We start from the raw sequence: 21,576 nt of genomic DNA, 5'->3' as shown, positions 1-21,576 counted from the left end.
AGAGAAATCAAGATTTGAGTCTGGCCCTAGGATTGCTTTTCTCATACAAACGATAACTGATTCTGAAAGTGAAGAGACTTACAGGTTGAACAATGCTTTCATCACCGTCACAGAGCAGGAAGGGAAAAAACTGGAATTCTGAGCCCAATAAAGAACAGAGTCCCTGTTAAACACCCTAGAGGTTCTGGGTGGCTCCCTAACAAACATACCCTATACACAAAGGTGACCAGAAAAAGAATCAGCCTGTCAAAAACTGAAGCCCAGCTTCCAGTCAGTGCATTCTTGCCTGGACCAAACTGATCTCCCAATAGCTCAACTACCTGTCAGAAGGAAAGTATGTCGTCTCCAGAAGAATTACAAAATCATTCAGGGCCTCAAATTATCTGTAACATTTTTCACACGCAAAGTCCACCATGCAATCAAAAATAACATGTGAGAAAAGATCTGACCAAAAAATAAGAAAAAAACAGACAAGACAAAAAGAGCCACAGGAGGTCTAGAAATTAAGGCTGATATAAACTTTAACATAATTAAAGAAACCCAACATTTAAATGACAAGATAGAGAATTCTGGCAGGGAACTAAAAGCTATATTAAAAACTACAAAGAAATTATAAAATTGAAATACAAAATAAGTGCAATTAAGGGTTCAATGTATGGGCTTAACATAGGATTAGACAAATGTGAAAAGTGAATCAGTAAACTCAAATGCAGGTCAGAAGAAAATAAAAAATGATGCACGAATAGGGAGAAAAGTACATAAAGGGTCAAACAGCTGGATCACAGCAAAATAAATTGTACGTTTTGAGTGTATAATTACAACTGCAGTAAGACAGGAAAGAGAATATGAAACAAAAATTACTCAGAACTTAAGCAGGACATCAAAGCTATACATTCAAGAAGAGCTACAAGCCCCAAGTAGGATAAACACAAAGAAAAGCACACCCAGACACATCATCATGAAACTGGAACCAATGCAAAACAGAAAACATTAAAAGCATTCAAAGCAAAAGAAAAACCTTCAAAGGAACAAGACTGTCAGCTGATTTCAAAAGAAAAGTTAAGAAAATGGAAGATAATGGTACAATATTTTCAAATTACCGAGGGGAGGAAATATACCAGGCTAGAATTCTAAACCTGGAGAAAATATCCTTTAAAAAATGAAGGCAAAGTAAAGAATTTTCAGGGATATAAAAACCAAGAGACTGCATCAGGAGTAATCCACACTAAAAGAAATACTTCTTTTAATTCTTCAAGTATAAAGAAAATCATCACATAAACAAAAAGGAATGAAAAGAAGAGGAAGGGGAAAAGATATTGGTAAATCTAAATAAACATTAACTGTAGAAAACGTAACAGTAATGGTCCTGTGTTAACAGGAACACAAAAACCATCAGGAAATAAGGGGAATTAAAGTATGCTAAGGTTCCTAAAAATACTGAACCTGCTGTCCTGAAAGTTTAAAACAGACTAATTGAAATTGGCCTTCAGAAGTCAAGGGAGAATGCTGTATCCTCTAGGACAATACTAAAAGAATAGGAAAATGTAAAAACCACGTCAGTAAAGGGGAAAACGGTATAAAAAATTTAATCAAAAACAAGGAAAGAAAGAAGAGTATAATGAATACAGAACTGATAGAACAAACTGAAAATAAAAACCAGATGGCAAATTAACACAAATCACTATTTACATTACATGTAAACAGACTATTACAAATAAAAGACGAAGTTGAAAAAATGTATGTCAGAAGTAGGTTCAGTGCAGTGTGATATATATGCCATTTAGATGGAGTTTTCAAGTCCTCTATTGGGTACTATTAGTCCATCCTCCCCTCTGAGACTAAGAAGATAAAAATGTCCACTATCACCCTTCTACTGTTTCGAAGGTCCTGGCCAAGGCATGAGGAAGATAAAGAAATAAAAGGCATTAAAAATGGGGAAAAAAAAAAAAGCTGTCTTTATGAAAAAATGAAATGAGTGTGAAAAGAGAAAACCCCCAAATGCAAAAACTAATTAGTAGAATTAAAAACTAACTTTAATAAGACCTAGGATAAAAGTCAATACAAAAATGAAGTAACTTCATATATATATGCCAACAAAATGCAGTTAGAAAATAAACATTAAAAATTTTATTATCGAGGGGGGAGGAGTTAAGATGGTGGAGGAGTAGGGGACCCCTTTCTCAGCTGGTCCCCTGAGTTGAGCTGGATAGGTACCAGACCAGCAGGAACATCCACGGAATCAGCCTGAGACACAGGAAGATACATCTGGATCTCTACAAATGAACATCTCTAGCGCTGAGTATTGAGGTACGAAGCGGGGAGCCGTGAAACCGTGCACAGATATCGGAAGATAAACAGAAGGGGGAGGGAGCCACTGTGTCAGGGCCCCGGGAAACAGTAGCCACCTGCACGGGGGAGCAGGCGGACCGCGGACCCGCACCCTTGAGACAGCAGACTTGAGACCGTGAGCCGGGGACGCGCGCTACCAAGCATCTCACGGAACGCCGGAACTCCGGTGTGCTCACTGGGTACAGACTGAGACCGGGAGCTCCAGGAGCGCGCACGGGGCAGCTGGCAGGCCACCTGCACCAGGGAGCAGGAGAACCGTGGACCCGCACCCTCAAAACAGCAGACTGAGACCGGGAGCAGGGAGCGCGTGCCACCAAGCATCTCACGGAGCTCTGGAACTCTGGTGTGCTCACTGGATCCAGACTGAGACCGGGAGCTCCGGAAGCATGCGCGGGACGGCTGGCGGGCCACCTGCACGGGGGAGCAGGCGGACTCGCAGACGGCACCCGCGAGACAGCAGACTGAGACCGGGATCTCTGGGAACGCACGTGGGGCGGCTAGCGGCTGGCGGGGTTAGAAACACAAAGGACAGAGACGTGCCGGCCCTGGAAGTGAGGGCTGGGACGCCGGGTGTGGGGCGCACAGCCAGGGATGCGGCAGGATTGAGCAGCACCAACAGAAACAGAGTTGAAGTGGCCAGAACATCAGTGGAGAATGGTCCGCGATCCCTCTGTTCTGAGACAGAGGCTGAATTTCGGCTGCTGCTGCTCTGATTCTCAGAAGAGGCACAGCAGACCGCCAGGGAAAGCCGCCAGAGAACAAAAGCCCGGAAATACCGGCTCACAGGGTGCCCATCCCCATCCCCTCTCGCAGGGGACACAGAGACTCTACCCAAACAGGGTTTCCTGAGTACCGGCGCAGCAGGCCCCTCCCCCAGAAGGCAGGCTGAAAAATCAAGAAGCCCACAACCTGGGGCGCCTGAGTGGCGCAGTAATTAAGCGCCTCTCTTCGGATTAGGGCGTGATCACAGTGTTCTGGAAAGGAGTCCCTCATCGGGCTTCTCCGCTGGGAGCCTGCTTCTTCTTCTCTCACTCCCCTGCCTGGGTTCCCTTTCTTGCTGACTGACTGTCTCTCTCTCTCAAATAAATAAATAAAATCTTTAAAGAAGAAGCCCACATCCCTAAGATCGCTATAAAACAAGGGCGCATGGCCTGGGTCCCAGTCAATAATTTGGGCTCTGGACAACCCTGCAATCTCTCCTCATCAGAATGACAAGAAGGAGAAGACCCCCCCGGAAAAGAAAAGATAATGAGTCTGTGGCCTCTGCCACAGAATTAATACATATGGATGTATCCAAATTATCAGAAATGGAATTCAGAGCAACAATGGTCAAGATGATGAGTAGACTTGAAAAAAGTATTAACGAAAATGTTACTGAGAATATAGAATCCCTAAGGGCAGAAATGAGAGCGAATCTGACAGAAATTAAAAATTCTATGAGCCAAATGCAGTCAAAACTAGAGGCTCTGACGGCCAGGGTCACCGAGGCAGAGGAACGCGTTAGCGAATTGGAGGATGGGTTAGTAGAAGAAAAAACGAAAATAGAAGCTGGTCTTAAAAAAATCCACGCCCACGAATGTAGATTACGGGAGATTACTGACTCTATGAAACGATCCAATGTCAGAATCATCGGCATCCCTGAAGGGGTGGAGAAAAACAGAGGTCTAGAAGAGATATTTGAACAAATTGTAGCTGAAAACTTCCCTAATCTAGCAAGGGAAACAAGCATTCGTGTCCAAGAGGCAGAGAGGACCCCATCCAAGCTCAACCAGGACAAACCTACGCCACGGCATGTCATAGTGCAATTCGCAAATATTAGATCCAAGGATACAGTATTGAAAGCGGCCAGGGCAAAGAAATTTCTCACGTACCAAGGCAAAGGTATCAGGATTACGTCAGACCTGTCTACAGAGACCTGGAATGAGAGAAAGGCTTGGGGGGGCATTTTTAAAGCTCTTTCAGAGAAAAACATGCAGCCAAGGATCCTTTATCCAGCAAAGCTGTCATTCAGAATTGATGGAGAAATAAAGACGTTCCAAAATCGCCAATCATTAACCAATTTCGTAACCACGAAACCAGCCCTACAGGAGATATTAAGGGGGGCTCTATAAAGGTAAAAAGGCCCCAAGAGTGATACAGAGCAGCAAGTCACAACCGATACAAAGACTTTAAAGAGAAATGGCATCATTAAAATCATATCTGTCAATAATCTCTATCAATCTAAATGGCTTAAACTCTCCCATAAAACGCCACAGGGTTGCAGATTGGATAAAAAGACATGACCCATCCATTTGCTGTCTACAAGAGACTCATTTTGAACCCAAAGATGCATTCAGACTTAGAGTAAGGGGATGGAGTACCATCTTCCACGCAAATGGACCTCAAAAGAAAGCTGGAGTAGCAATTCTCATATCAGATAGACTGGATTTTAAACTAGAGGCCATAGAGAGAGATACAGAAGGGCACTATATTATTCTTAAAGGAAGTATTCAACAAGTGGATATGACAATTATTAATATATATGCCCCCAACAGGGGAGCAGCAAGATACACAAGCCAACTCTTAACCAAAATAAAGAGACATATAGATAAGAACACAGTAATAGTAGGGGACCTCAACACCCCACTATCAGAAATAGACAGAACACCCTGGCAAAAACTAAGCAAAGAATCAAAGGCTTTGAATGCCATACTCGACGAGTTGGACCTCATAGATATATATAGAACACTACACCCCAGAACCAAAGAATACTCATTCTATTCAAATGCCCATGGAACATTCTCAAGAATAGATCATGCTCTGGGACACAAAACAGGTCTCAGCCAATACCAAAAGATTGAAATTATCCCCTGCATATTCTCAGACCACAACGCTCTGAAATTGGAACTCAACCACAAGGAAAAACCTGGAAGAAACTCAAACACTTGGAGGCTAAGAACCATCCTGCTCAAGAATGACTCGATAAACCAGGAAATCAAAAAACAAATTAAACAATTTATGGAGACCAACGAGAATGAATACACAACGGTCCAAAACCTATGGGATACTGCAAAGGCAGTCCTAAGGGGGAAATACATAGCCATCCAAGCCTCACTCAAAAGAATAGAAAAATCTAAAATGCAGTTTCTATATTCTCACCTCAAGAAACTGGAACAGCAACAGAGGGACAGGCCTAACCCACTGACAAGGAAGGAGTTGACCAAGATTAGAGCAGAAATNGATTAAAACCCTTCAGAGTGTAGGAATAGAGGGTACATTTCTCAATCTCATAAAAGCCATCTATGAAAAGCCTACTGCAAGCATTATTCTCAATGGGGAAAAGCTGGAAGCCTTTCCCTTAAGATCAGGAACACGACAAGGATGCCCACTCTCGCCACTATTATTCAACATAGTACTAGAAGTCCTTGCAACAGCAATCAGAAGACAAAAAGGGATCAAAGGTATCCAAATCGGCAAAGAAGAAGTCAAACTGTCTCTCTTTGCAGATGACATGATACTCTATATGGAAAACCCAAAGGAATCCACTCCCAAACTATTAGAAGTTATAGAACAATTCAGTAAGGTGGCAGGATACAAAATCAATGCCCAGAAATCAGTTGCATTTCTATACACGAATAACGAGACTGAAGAAAGAGAAATTAGGGAATCCATCCCATTTACAATAACACCAAAAACCATACGTTACCTTGGAATTAACTTAACCAGAGACGTAAAGGACCTATATCCTAGAAACTATAGATCACTTTTGAAAGATATTGAGGAAGACATAAAAAGATGGAAAAATATTCCATGCTCATGGATTGGAAGAATTAACATAGTTAAAATGTCCATACTACCCAGAGCAATCTACACTTTCAATGCTATCCCGATCAAAATACCGAGGACATTTTTCAAAGAACTGGAACAAATAGTCCTTAAATTTGTATGGAACCAGAAAAGGCCCCGAATCTCCAAGGAACTGTTGAAAAGGAAAAACAAAGCTGGGGGCATCACAATGCCGGATTTCGAGCTGTACTACAAAGCTGTGATCACAAAGACAGCATGGTACTGGCACAAAAACAGACACATCGACCAATGGAACAGAATAGAGAACCCAGAAATGGACCCTCGGCTCTTTGGGCAACTAATCTTTGATAAAGCAGGAAAAAACATCCGGTGGAAAAAAGACAGTCTCTTCAATAAATGGTGCTGGGAAAATTGGACAGCTACATGCAAAAGAATGAAACTTGACCACTCTCTCACACCATACACAAAAATAAACTCCAAATGGATGAAAGACCTCAATGTGAGACAGGAATCCATCAAAATTCTAGAGGAGAACATAGGCAACAACTTCTATGACATCGGCCAGAGCAACCTTTTTCACGACACATCTCCAAAGGCAAGAGAAATAAAAGATAAAATGAACTTATGGGACTTTATCAGGATAAAGAGCTTCTGCACAGCCAAGGAAACAGTCAAAAAAACTAAGAGACAGCCCACGGAATGGGAGAATATATTTGCAAAGGACACCACAGATAAAGGACTGGTATCCAAGATCTACAAAGAACTTCTCAAACTCAATACACGAGAAACAAATAAACAAATCATAAAATGGGCAGAAGATATGAACAGACACTTTTCCAATGAAGACATACAAATGGCTAACAGACACATGAAAAAATGTTCAAAATCATTAGCCATCAGGGAAATTCAAATCAAAACCACACTGAGATACCACCTTACGCCAGTTAGAATGGCAAAGACCGACAAGGCAAGAAACAATAATTGTTGGAGAGGATGTGGAGAAAGGGGATCTCTCCTACATTGTTGGTGGGAATGCAAGTTGGTACAGCCACTCTGTAAAACAGTGTGGAGGTCCCTTAAAAAGTTAAAAATTGAACTACCCTATGACCCAGCCATTGCACTACTGGGTGTTTACCCCAAAGATACAGACGTAGTAAAGAGAAGGGCCATATGCACCCCAATGTTCATAGCTGCATTGTCCACAATAGCCAAATCATGGAAGGAGCCGAGATGCCCTTCAACAGATGACTGGATTAAGAAGCTGCGGACCATATATACAATGGAATATTACTCAACTATCAGAAAGAACGAATTCTCAACACTTGCTGCAACATGGACGGCACTGGAGGAGATAATGCTAAGTGAAATAAGTCAAGCAGAGAAAGACAATTATCATATGATTTCTCTCATCTATGGAACATAAGAACTAGGATGATCGGTAGGGGAAGAAAGGGATAAAGAAAAGGGGGGTAATCAGAAGGGGGAATGAAACATGAGAGACTATGGACTATGAGAAACAAACTGAAGACTTCAGAGGGGGAGGGGGTGGGGGAATGGGATAGACTGGTGATGGGTAGTAAGGAGGGCACCGTATTGCATGGTGCACTGGGTGTTATACGCAACTAATGAAGCATCGAACTTTGCATCGGAATCCGGGGATGTACTGTAGGTGACTAACATAATATAATAAAAAAAATCATTAAAAAAAATTTTATTATCTATAAGGGCATCAAACAACATAAAATGCCTAGGAACATACTTAAGAAAGCTAAGACATCTACACAGAAACTTAGAAACATTATCCAGGGAAATTAAAGACTAAGACATATACCATCTTCAGGAAACAGAACGCTCAGGATTATAACACCATGTTCACAGAGTGAAAGGTGGTATTATAATAATGATGATTCAAATTTATAATTCGACACCAGCCCTATCAAAATTCCAGCCAGGTACGTATATATGCTGGGTTGGAGTGGTACAGGGAGAAGTGACAAACTGATTTTAAAATTCAGACAGAAATAAAACAAAATAAAACAATTTAGCTAGAAATGCGAAAGACTAACAACAGCCAAAACGATCTGGAAAAAGATAATGATGACGGTGTTGAAGCAGCAGTAATAGCAGCAGTTGTCACTGAAGGCATCTGGAAGGCTTAAGCTACTAGATATCAAAACCTGAAAAGCACTCTTGAGAAAGAACAACAAAGCTGGACATATAATGTTCTGGATTTCAAACTATATTACAAAACTACAGTAATCAAAACAGTATGGTACTGGCATGAAAACAGATACAGAGATCAACAGAATAGAATAGGGAGCCCACATATAAACCCAAGTACATATGGTCAATTAATCTATGAGACAGGAGGCAAGAATATACAATGGGGAAAAGACAGTCTCTTCAATAAAGAGTGTTGGGAAAACTGGACAGCAAAAGAATGAAACTGGATCACTATCTTACCACATACAAAAACAAATTCAAAAGGGAAAAAGATTTGGATATAAGACCTGAAATCATTAAAACTTGTAGAAAACCGTTTTCTTGTAAGCTCCTTGACATCAGTATTAGCAATATGCTTTTGGAGCGGTCTCCCCAGGGCAAAGGCAACAAACACTAAAATAAACAAATGGACTATATCAAACTAAGAATCTTTTCCACAGCAAAGGATCAACAAAAAAAAAAGGCGAACTACCAAAATGGGAGAAGATATTTGCAAATCATACACTGAATAAGGGGTTAGTATCCAAAATATATAAAGAACTTATAGGACTTGATAGCAAAAAAAACAACCCAATTAAATAATGGGCAGAGAGGGTGCCTGGGTGGCTCAGTTGGTTAGGCCTCTGCCTTCAGGTCATGATCCCAGAGTCCCACATTGGGCTCTCGGCTCACTGGGGAGTCTGCTTCTCCCTCTGAACCTTCCCCTTCGCATGCTTTCTCTCTCACTCTCTCTCTCTCTCAAATAAATAAGTAAAATCTTTTTTAAAAAAATGTTTAAAAAAATGAATAATGGGCCGAGGGCTTGAATAGACAATTTTTCCAAAGAAAACATAAAGATGGCCTATAGGCAGATGAGAAGATGCTCAGCATCACTAATCATCAATGAAATGCAAACCAAAACCACAATGAGATATAACCTCACACCTATCAGACTGGCTAGTATCAAAGATACACGGAATAGACTGGTAGGTGCCAGAGGCAGGGGTAGGCGGGCAAAATGGCTGAATGGCGTCAAAGGTCCAAAATTCCAGATATAAAATAAATAAGTCATAGAATGTAATGTACAGCATTGTGACTACAGTTCTTGTGTATTTGATAAGTTGCCAAGAGAGTAAATCTTTAAATTACATTTTTCACAGGAAAAAAAATTTGTAACTCTGTGGGGATGGATATTAACTAGGTTTATTGTGGTGATCATTTCACAACGTATAAAATATTAATTATGTTATACACATCAAAATAATATAATGTAAGGGATGCCTGGGTGGCTCAGTCAGGCATCTGCCTTCAGCTTGGGTTGTGATCCCAGGATTCTGGGATCAAGTCCTGCATGGGGCTCCTTGCTTGGCAGGGAGCCTGCTTCCGCACTCTGCCTGCCATTCCCCCTGCTTGTGCACACTCCCTCTATCTCTCTGTGTGACAAGTAAATGAATAAAATCTTTAAAAAAAAAAAAAAACTTTTAAAAAATAATATGTCAATTATATCTCAATAAAAAACATTAAAGGGCAACTTAAAAGACAACCTACAGAATGTAAGAAAATAAAAGCAAACCATATATCTGACAAGAAACCTGTATCTAGAATATAAAGAACTATTACCACTCAACAAAAACACAAATGAGTAAAGGACTTGTATAGTCTTTGCTCCAAAAGAGATACACAAATCACTAATAAGTACATCAAAAAATGCTCAAGATCATTAGAGAAATGCAAATCAAAACCACAATGAGATACCACTTCACATTCGCTAGGATGGCTATAATCAAATTAACAGAAAATAATAAGTTGGTGAAGACGAGGAGAAACTGGAACTTTCATACACTGCTGGTAGGAAGGTAGAATGGTGTAGCCTCTGTGGAACACAGTTTGTCGGTTTCTCAAAAAGTTAAACACAGAGTTAACATATAATCCAGCAAAGGTATATACCTAGGAATATACCTAAAGAACTAATAAACACAGGTATCAAACAAATACTCAAACACAAAATTCACAGCAGCACTTTTCACAATATTCAAAAGGTGGAAACAACCCAAATGTCCATCAATGAATGAATGGATAAACAAATTGTGATAAATATATACAACAGAATATTAATCAGCCATAAAATGGAATGAAGTACTGATAGACACTACAATGTGGATGAACCTCAAAAACATTATGCTAAGTGACAAAAGAATGACACAAAAAGTCATATATGATTCCATTTATAAGAAATAAATGGAAGAAGAAATAACTTCTTCAGAATAGGTAAATCCATTAAGACAGACAGGAGATTGGTGGTTGCCCAGGGCTGGGGGAAATGAGGTATGACTGCTTAATGAAAATGATCTGGAACTAGATAGAGGTGGTGGTCACAAAAACTGTGAATGTACTAAAATGTGACTGAACTGTACACTTTAAAATGGTTAGTTTTATGTTATGTGAATTTCACCTCAATTAAAAAAAAATGCAGCAAGGAAGACGGTCTTTTCAATAAATGGTGTGGGGTCAGATGGAAATAAAACAATGAATCTTGACATTTATCACATACCACATATAAAAATCAATCCTAAATAAATTATATAGCTAAATGTGAAAGTTAAATAACTAAAGCTTCTAGAGCAACAGTGTCTAACAGAACTCTGAGGTGGCGGAAATGTTCTGTGTGTCCAACACTAGCAATATGTGGCTAGTGAGCACTTGAAACGTGTGAATACATTTACAATTATATTTAGTTTAAACTTAAATAGCTACATGTGGTTAGAGGCTTGTACATTACCATACTTCTAGAAAATAATATAGGGACTATTTTCACAAAAGACAAGGCAAAAAAGGCAAGGTAAGTACTAACTAAAAAGAAAATAATGGGTTTTGTTAAAATTAGGAACTTAAGTTTTTTTTAAAGATTTTAATGTATTTGAAAGAGACGCAGAGAGAGAGAGAACACAAGCGGGGAGGGGCAGAGGTAAAGGTTAAGCAGGCTCCCTGATAAGCAGGGAGCCCAATGATAAGCAGGGAGCCCAATGTGGAACAAGATCCCAGCACCCTGAGATTATGACCTGAGCTGAAGGCAGATGCTTAACTGACTCAGCTACCCAGGTGCCCAAATTAAGAACTTCTGTTCATCAAACAACTCCATTAAGAGAGTGAGAGAGCAAGTTACAAAGTGGAAAAAGGTACCTGCTAAACATACTGCCAACAGGATACATAAGGAAATCTTAACAGTGAATAAAAAAGAGACTGACAATATTATAGAAAAATGTGGAAGAGGCCTGAGTAGACACTTAACAAGAGGACAGCCAAACTGTCAATAGATACATGAAAAAGTGCCTAAGGGCATACTATTCATTACATATTCACATAATGGCAAAATGTTAAAGACTGGCATATCTAGCACAGTCAAGGAATGGTACAACTACAACTCTCATTCAGCACAAATAAGAATGTTAACTGGTAGGGCGCCTGGGTGGCCAAAGTCATTAAGCGTCTGCCTTCAGCTCAGGGAGTGATCCCGGCGTTATGGGATCGAGCCCCACATCAGGCTCCTCTGCTATGAGCCTGCTTCTTCCTCTCCCACTCCCCATGCTTGTGTTCCCTTTCTCACTGGCTGTCTCTATCTCTATCTCTGTTAAATAAATAAATAAAATCTTTTTTTTAAAAAAAAAATAATGTTAATTGGTATAACCACTTTGAAAAACAATTCGGAAAAAAAAAAGGAGAGAAAAAGAAAAGAAAGAGAGACAATGTGGCAAAATGTACTCAAACAACTTATACAGGGGTGCCTGTGTGGCTCAGTTGGTTGAGTGTCCAACTCTTGGTATTGGCTCAGGTCATGATCTCAGGGTTGTGAGATCGAGCCCTGTATTGGGTTTCTCGATCAGCAGGGAGTCTGCTTTAGATTCTCTCCATCTCTCTCTCCTTCTCCCCCTTCCCTGACTCCTGCATGGGCACACACTCTCTCTCTCTAAAATAAACCAATAAATCTTAAAAAAAAAAAAAAACCAAACTTATACATATTCTAAGATATAGCAATTACCCTACAATAGAAATGCATACATTAGCGCACCAAATGGTATGCAGAAGAGTATTTGTAACAACAGTATACATTTAACACTAGAAATAACCTAAATGTCTAGCAACAGAACAGATTCATTGTATATACGAACAATGGAATACTATATAGCAACAAAAATGAACAAACCACTGCTCTACACAACAGGATGGATTTATCTCACAGATGTAACGCTGAGTGAAGGACGCCATACATAAAAATTACTCTATATGAATCCATTTATAAAAGTTCAAGAACAGGTAAAACTAATCTTTGGTGTTAGAAGTCAAGATAATGGTTATCTCCAAGAAGAATGGAGGGGATAATAATAAGAAAAAGACACAGGGGCTTTTGGGGCCTGGCAATATTCTGTTTCTTTACCTGGATTGTCAGTTGGTCAAAAATGTTAACTTTGTGATAACTCAATGAACCATACCCCTAAGAAGTGTACACTTTCCTGATACATTTTATCGCAACAAAATTTTTTCATTAAAGAAAACAAAACACAGTAAGGATACAGAAAACTTTAAACACATGATTAATACACATGACCTAAATAACATATGAAATACTATACTCAGGGGAAGAAAAATGAGAGACACAGCTAAAGAACACAGCCAGAGACGACAGTAATTAACACAGGAGCCACTTGTCTTCAAATTATAGGGCTCCGGTCAACTAAAATTAAATAGCCACAAATCATTAGAGATCTACTACGTACAATTATCTTGACTATTATCCCCACAAACTATTTTTCCATAACAAATTTGTTTAAATGTATTCATAGTATTAAAGTATATTAATATAATAATGACAGATATGAAACATGCAATAATATAGCTATACATCGCAAGAATTGTTAATTGTATCTTAAGAGGAGAAACTTTACCTTCACTTCTTTTAATCCTCCAAAGAACCCAGTACAGTGCTGAGCACACTATAGACACAAAACCGATGGTTACATGTGTCTGCACATGCATGTTTATGTGTGTACATCTGCGTGTGTGTACATATAAATATGCACACACATACATAAAACTCCACACAACTGTAAGGGGTCAGTTCTCCCACAGCCAAACAAGCATTGCCCCAAAGACAAACTGAAAACAGACAAAATCACTATTTCTTTCCTAATGTTTTCTCCCAGTGCTCTTTTAATTCTCTACTATATGAAGGAAAGAAACAATATTGTCATGACAACCATACTGTGAACTAGCTTGTTAGTCTTCACATTTTTTTAAAATAGATGTCACTATAAAAAATTAACCTACTGTAAAGGCGAAAAAGAACCAAATGATATTTTGTATTTATCAAGGAATGCATTGCAGGTTATATGCCTATGCTCAACTAAAGAGATGTTTCAATGTTGTTTTAGTTCTAATGGAGGTAAGAGCATGTAAAAAAGATAGGAAAACCTAAAAGAAGGCAGCCAAATGGAAGTGTTATTCGCATCATTTCACTTGTCTCTTTGTTGAATAAAATTTTAGAAGATAACGCTGTGAATAACACAGGTCTAAAAAATATCAATTACCCGATCATTCATGAGAAGATCTTTCACAATGAAAGTAGCTACCAAGGACTTCAAAGGAGCAGCAAACTGATCAGGTGCAAGGAGAGCAATATGCCCAATAGTAACCAATGGTGTTATGAGATGTTCCAGGTTGCTTGGATCTAGGCTCTTATGCAGAGGCTGAAAATGAGAAAAGGAAAACACATACAACTCTATAAATATGCAAATAAACTATTCACATATTTCATGTTCAAATAATAAAAAAATTGCAAAAGTTTTAAGATATATACATGGTTTAAGTAGTAGCTTAAGCTTACATTTAAACTTCTATAGGTTATTTATGCCTAAAAGACATCCCATTTAAATATTGTCAGGTTTTGCCCAAGTCGTATCTTGGAAGTAGATAAAAAAAAAAAGTTCAGCATGGAGAATCATATTATGTATATTTTATGACCACATACGTGAATATGGGAGACTGCTAGGGCTCACCAATATCCACTCTTGTTCTACTTCCTGGGCAGGACAGCTATACATGCAGCATCCTCCGCAGTTAGATGAGAATATGTGAATAAGCTCTGGTTAACAGACTGGGGCTAAAAGTGAGGTATGCCATGCCTGCACTGAGGCAAGTATGAGAAGTGTATCTTCTCCATATTCTCTCTCTCTATTCACTAACAGGCTTAATACCAAGGATCCAGTGGGACTTAAAGAGAAGCCATTTGTCCAAAAAAAGTCTATGTGCCTAAACCACTGATTAGAATGCAATAAAAACACCCAGCTGGACTTTTTTTCAGAAGCCAGAAATAAGCTTTTATTATATAGAGTCACATGCATTTTTGTGGATTTTTGTAGCATCATATATTAAGTAGCATAACTAATGAAATTATTTTTATTATTCTGATAGAAAACCCAATCATTAATACACATTTTGCCATGACAAAAGAATGAGACTCTTCATATACCCATATAGAATAATATCTAAAATGTAATGTTACATTTTTAAAATAGAGAAATCAGAAGAGTGACTATAGTATACAATCACTGGCATAAGTAGAGAGGGAAGAGGACAAAATGTGTGTGGGGGGGTATGCACATATGTATGTGTAGTATGTTACTTATATGTGAATACTCTACAGAAAAGTATATTAGAAACTGGTAACACTGGTTACCTCTGGGAATGAGAACTGGGTGGCTAGGAACACAAGGCTGAGGTGGAGGAGAAAACTTACTATTTTACTATTTGGGTTTGTTTTGTGTCTTTTGATTTGGAAGCAAGTAAATATATCATTAAAAATTTTAGTGACACTTTTAATAGAGTCAATGCTGTCCTCCCATACTGAACACCAAGAATTCAAGGCTTGAAAAACAGTATTAAACTGTTCGTCCCCAACACATTAGGGTAATGTGAAGCTACATTTAGTCAAAAGCGTATTTAAATGAGTTTGCTTCTTGCTATTCTTGATGACTTCCCTCAACACTTCCATTGTACACCTAAATGCCAGCTTGCATATATTATAAATAAAAATATGACTATGTAGTTTTTTTCAATAATGAGTATGACAATTTTACACAATAAGATAATAAAATCATTTCTGGAAAAGCAAAATTAATAGTCAGACCCTGGATTCATAGTAATCTCAAGAAGGCCAGACAGCTCTATGAAACCTTTTCTCAGAAAGCTAGCAAACCTATACATTAAAGCAGAAGGGTTACAGATTAGGTTATAGTAAAGATATCAGATATATAATATCAAAATGAAAATAAAAGTACCCTACAAATTCAAGTTATTATCAGCATTATCCTGCTCCTTGTCATCACTGAAAAGAACTGAAAGGAGATTAATCAAGAAAAACAAAAGCTTTCTAATCAACCATGAATTCATTAACGTCATTCTGATATACAAAAACAGACCACAGAAAACACCTGCACCCCAAAATGCACAAAATTTAAAATAAATTATTTGCTATATACAAGATGATATATGATAAAGACAACTACTTTTCTTCCTCGTTCAGGTCTTAAGCATAATACATGAAAATATGAAAAAGTTAGCATAAATGTTTCTAAACAGTAGCTTCAAACTGTTTTGATTTCATTCAAGGCTCCTGAACTAAAATTATAAGTTTGGATTTTATGTAAAAATGCTAAATATACAATAAGAATACTAAAGATAGCCCCAGATTACAGTAGATTAAAATAAAATGCAATGCTCAGAAAGGGGAATAGTAATTTCAAGGGTAGAAAAAATATGACACATATTTTTTAAAAACACAATTTAATCTGATATAAAATTTGGTCAGTGATTATATAAGTATAAATTTGTGTTTTATACACCAATTATTTGTGTTATACTATAACAATTAGTACTGACAAAATCCCACATACTTCAGCAGTATTTCATAAACAGAACTCTAATTTTCAAGCGTAAACTGACAATCACCTATTACTTATTATCAATAAGTATAATTTTATATGTAATTACTTATTACCAAAAGTTTCCTAATCCTAAATATATAATGTAAAAAAATATTATAAGTTGTTTGATTCCTGAACTTGTTAGTACTAAACATACGAATAATCAGATATTTTCGTATTTTAACCACTCATCAAAATTGATTATACTGATTCAAATTCTGAGAACATACTATAAAATGATACACCTCCAGATGTGAACATTTTATAAAATCATTAATATGTTTTTTAACTATAACATATGAAACAAACAAATTTTTTTCTTTTTACCTCAAATATCTGTGCAAACTGGGTCTCTTTACTAGAAAATATCGCATGGATACAATGAATGGCGTATTTGGCTTGGCGGGGGGGTCCTTTTTTAGATTTGTGATGTAAAACAGGAAGCAAAGCTCTAAAAAAAAAAAAAAAGAAAAGAAAAGAAAAGAAAGAAAAACAATAAACCAGAAAAATCAGCAAGACTCCACTAGATACTTTACCATTTGCATTTTTTAGGTAATGCCTTGTTAAGAACAAAAAAAATCTACCTGAACTCATTTTCAATTCTCTAATTTTGCTTCATACATTAAAAACATAATCCAAATACAAGATTTTTTCCCTCCTTTTCACTTAACAATTCTAAAGAGAAACACGGATGGTAACCCATTTCTTCTTAATGTCAATCCCATTAGCCTTTTCTCTTTTATTCTCACCGCTATCACTCCAGCTAACTGCTGTCACCTTATACATAAGACCACTATAATGGGACCTAAACTGTTTGTTTTTCCAGCCTCTTCCTGCTTTGATTCATCTTTCACTTCACACCAACATACATAAAAGGAAATTTGATTACAAAACCTATACAAATTAACTTATTAATTTATTATGTATCAGGCACTATTAGAAGTCCCAAATGCTTGCCTTCATGCTACCAGCATACTAGGGACAAGACAAATGATATTACATAAATTAGCAAAATATGTGTTATGTCAAATAATGATAACTGCTGTGGAGGAAAAAAAGGAAAAGAGGACAGGATTGGGAATGGGGAGTGGTGTGTGAGTATTAGAATTTGAAAGAAGGTGGTTAGAGAAGACCTTTCAGATAAAGTAACACTTGAGCAGAGTTCTGAAGGAAGTAAGGAGTCACGTAGCTACCTGGAAGAACATTCAGGTATGGTATCATTACACTACACAAAAACTTAGAATGAATAATACAGCAGAATCTCTTGGCTCAACTATTTATTCAAACATCTCACAGTATAAGCAACTTCTGAATCCACCTTCTTACCCAATACCAACCCAGTGTTTCAGTGCTAAGAATTCAGATATATAATAATTCATCACAGTAACAGCTGACTATCACAAAAGACACCAGCAGCAAAATATAATAAAAAGACAAGTGACAAATTAAGGGGAAATTCTGCATTTCGTTTCACAAAGAAAAGGTTAACATACCTAACGTAAAGACTTTCTACAAATACAGAATGACCAGCGATATCATGGACAAATGGGTTGGTCATAGAAAAAAATAGAAAGCTCTTCAAAAGCAGATACACAAATTACCCTGTGTCGTGTGAAAACATGTTTATATATATATATATATATATATATATATATGAATTGAAACTATACAGAGAAGACTTCTGCCTCACATGATGACCATGATGACTGCGTATCTGAGATGGGACATCCTCTCCTACCTTAAGCAAGCAGAAAACAGACAAACATGTTAAAGGTTTTAGACACTGGGCAACAAGCAGCACATGACTATAATACCTAAAAGATGAGAAACACACTAGAAGAGTCCTACATCTATCCCCACTTAGTGCATGCAAAGCTCCTGACTGCCATGAAAGGAGAAGTAACCCAATTAGAGCCTGGGTGTCGCACAGAATCGAGGGAGACCGAGATGGGAGTGAGGCAGCTATAATTTCTAGGGCAGAGTTCCACAGAGGAGCGAGCTACAAAGGCACTAAGAGAGCTCGAATTCTGAAGATCCGTAGAAGGGTGTCCCAAGTCATTGACTGAATACTATTCAGTGCCATGCATGAGAAAAAAAACTACCTGAGACCAGGAAAAGAACACTGGAAAGCAGTAAGCCAAAAAAATTCCCTGACACACAAGGCTGCTAGTGATTCATGTTTCTGCCAGCCACAGCAGAAAGACCTTGTAATAGATAACCAGGAAAAAAATTCATCAAAAGAAACAGGCCCAGAAGTGACACAGGTGACAAAATTAACAAAGACATTAAAACAGACATTATAAATATTCTCCATATGCCCAAGAAGAAAACATGAACATGATGAGAACAGAAACAAAATATATTAAAAAGACCTAAATGGAACTACTAAAAATGAAAAAATACAAAAACTGCAATGAAAAATATACTAATAGGGTCAAAAGTAGATTATATGTTACAGAAGAAAACATCAGTGAACTTGAAGACATAGTAATAGAAACTATGTAAAACAAAACAAACAAAAACAGAAAAAAAAAAGAACAGAGCATCAGTAACCTGTAAGAAAATATTAGTAGTCAAAAATATATGCAACCAGAGTCCCAGAAAACAAAGAGGTGAGGACGGGAAAACAGAAAAAAATAATGAAGAAATAGTAGCCACAATTTTTCCAAATCTGATGTAAATAGACCCATAGTCCCCCAAATCTCAATATGCCTCAAGCAGAAGAAACATAAAATAAACCAGTCCAAGACATGCCACTATCAATTTGGTAAAAACAGTGATAAAGAAAAAAATCTTGAAAACTGTCCAAAAAAAAATACATATTACATAGAGAGAAACAATACATACAGAGGAACACTTTTCATCAAAAACTGCAATCCAGAAAATAACAGAGTGAAATCTTTTAGGTACTAAATGAAAATAACTGTCAATCGAGAATTCTGAGAAAAAAAATATCTTTCAAGAATGAAGGCAAAATAAAGATTTTTTTTCAGACAAAGAAAAGCTGAGATAATTAATTATAAGCAGAACTATACAGTAAGAAATAGTTATTCAAGAAGGAAATGATCCCAGATGAAAATATGGATATCTAAAAAATGAAGACTGGCAGAAATGATAAATGTATGTATACAAACAAATCTGAGCATGATATTTTAAAAAGACAACAAGTTAATTGTCACATTTGGAGGATGCTAGTAAACTCACTATTTGAACACTGTTCTATAACACAAAAAACAAAGCATTTAATCTGCCTTTCCTAAACAGATGCAATGCTGGGGAACCAGAGAATAGATAAGACGTTCCTCTTTATAAAAGTATTCAGCTAATAAAGAAGAATGACAGAATTATCACCATTAATTACAAAGTATCATCAGTTTCTAACATCATAAAAAGAGAAATAACCAGATAACATGTGCGTTCTGATAGAAAAGCATACCACCATTTATAAAGTGGTCCTGTAACAACAAAAAAGTTGAACTGGAATCCAACCAGGCCTCTGCAGTCAACTATCACTTTACAGAAAATATAAGGAACCCATTAAAATATGCCAAAGGCATACAATTAGCAAAAATCAGTCTACGTGAAACTGCAAGAGAAACCTGGTTTCTTTATCAAATACAAAAAGAAAAAGAGAATTGGAGGGGAGCCTACAGGAAACAAGGCACTTTAAGAGATTTATCAACAAATAAAAATAAGGATCCTGATTTTTAAAAAATTACATTTTTGAGAAAATTGCATATTATTAACATTAAACAATTAATGTTAACTATGTGATAAAGGCATTATGCTTATTTTTTTAAGAGTTCTTATCTTTTAGAGATACTCAGATGTACAGATGAAATGGTATATACAGTCTGGCATTTGCTTTTAAATATAAGGGGAATGGGGAGTATGTAGAACTATAAATTAAAAGCAGCTAAGTTATTCATACATTAACTAGTTACTGGATACATGGAAGTTCATTATAATGTTTTTTTTTTTTTTAAGATTTTATTTATTTATTTGACAGAGATAGAGACAGCCAGGGAGAGCGGGAACACAAACAGGGGGAGTGGGAGAGGAAGAAGCAGGCTCATAGCAGAGGAGCCTGATGTGGGGCTTGATCCCATAACGCCGGGATCACGCTCTGAGCCGAAGGCAGACGCTCAAACGCTGTGCCACCCAGGCGCCCCTCATTATAATGTTCTAGCTACTTCTATATATGTCTGAAAATTTCAGTAACAAAATGTATAAAAAAGGTGAGTCTCACCAAACGATCCTTTTAGCCTATGGTTTGTGGCTTCTTTGTGAAATGAAAAATTATTATCTTCTGGTGACTTCAGTAACTATAACTCCCTAGATAAGATGTGTCTTCTCATAGATTAGACTTGTCAATACAAACATACATAATCCCTTTTCTTAGTAATCAAGAGAAAATTATAGGTCACACACAAGTAAAAAGCAATTTTGGTTGGAATTTTTAAAGACAGAATGAGAAATTTTAAGCTCATCCAAGGTTCTGCATACTCATTTAAACAGAAAACAGAAATAAACCAAAACAATAAACAAAGAAAAAACACTTTCAAGAATTCTGAAGTACTAGGCAGAGTCTGAGATGTTAGTGAAATGTAAATGAAACAACTATCTTCTGATTGTTTTTTTGTTTTTTTTTTTTAAAGATTTTATTTATTTATTAACAGAGACAGAGACAGCCAGCGAGAGAGGAAACACAAGCAGGGGGAGTGGGAGAGGAAGAAGCAGGCCCATTGCGGAGGAACCTGATGTGGGGCTCGATCCCATAACGCCGGGATCACGCCCTGAGCTGAAGGCAGACGCCCAACCGCTGTGCCACCCAGGTGCCCCTGATTGTTTTTTCTATTAATAAGTTCCTATTGGGGCGCCTGGGTGGCTCAGTCATTAAGCGTCTGCCTTTGGCTCAGGGCGTGATCCTGGGGTCCTGGGATGGAGCCCCACATTGGGCTCCTCTGCTGGGAGACTGCTTCTTCCTCTCTCACTCCCCCTGCCTGTGTTCCCTCTCTTGCTGGTTGTCTCTCTCTCTGTCAAATAAATTAACAAAATCTTAAAAAAAAAATAAGTTCCTACTAAAAGAAATCCTTTGTTCCCTTGTTAAATTGATTTTCCAATTCAAGGTTTTTCCCCATGATTTCATACACATGTAGAAAACGCAAACAAAACTGAAAAACACATTTAAAAACCACTAAAGAAAAACTCAAAATTCCACTACCTTGAAATAATTACTGTTAACATTTTGGTGACTATACGT

General features: G+C 37.5%; 1 protein-coding gene across 5 annotated transcripts in view; it reads right to left on the bottom strand.

Moving 5' to 3' along the window:
* PDS5B (PDS5 cohesin associated factor B) overlaps positions 1-21,576 on the bottom strand; it is a 124,479-nt gene that overhangs the window by 36,950 nt on the left and 65,953 nt on the right. For all 5 annotated transcript variants that reach the window (XM_034665053.1, XM_034665054.1, XM_034665057.1 and 2 more), the window contains exons 19-20: positions 16,641-16,764; positions 13,920-14,078 (exon numbers count right to left, since the gene is read on the bottom strand). In XM_034665053.1, coding sequence (XP_034520944.1) covers positions 13,920-14,078; positions 16,641-16,764 — 283 coding nt within the window. The remainder of the gene's footprint in view (positions 1-13,919; positions 14,079-16,640; positions 16,765-21,576) is intronic.

Source organism: Ailuropoda melanoleuca, chromosome 7, assembly GCF_002007445.2.
Source record: "Ailuropoda melanoleuca isolate Jingjing chromosome 7, ASM200744v2, whole genome shotgun sequence".
NCBI classification, from domain to species: Eukaryota; Metazoa; Chordata; class Mammalia; order Carnivora; family Ursidae; genus Ailuropoda; species Ailuropoda melanoleuca.
Note: the sequence above shows the minus strand (reverse complement) of the source record. Positions and strands in the feature narration are given on the sequence as shown.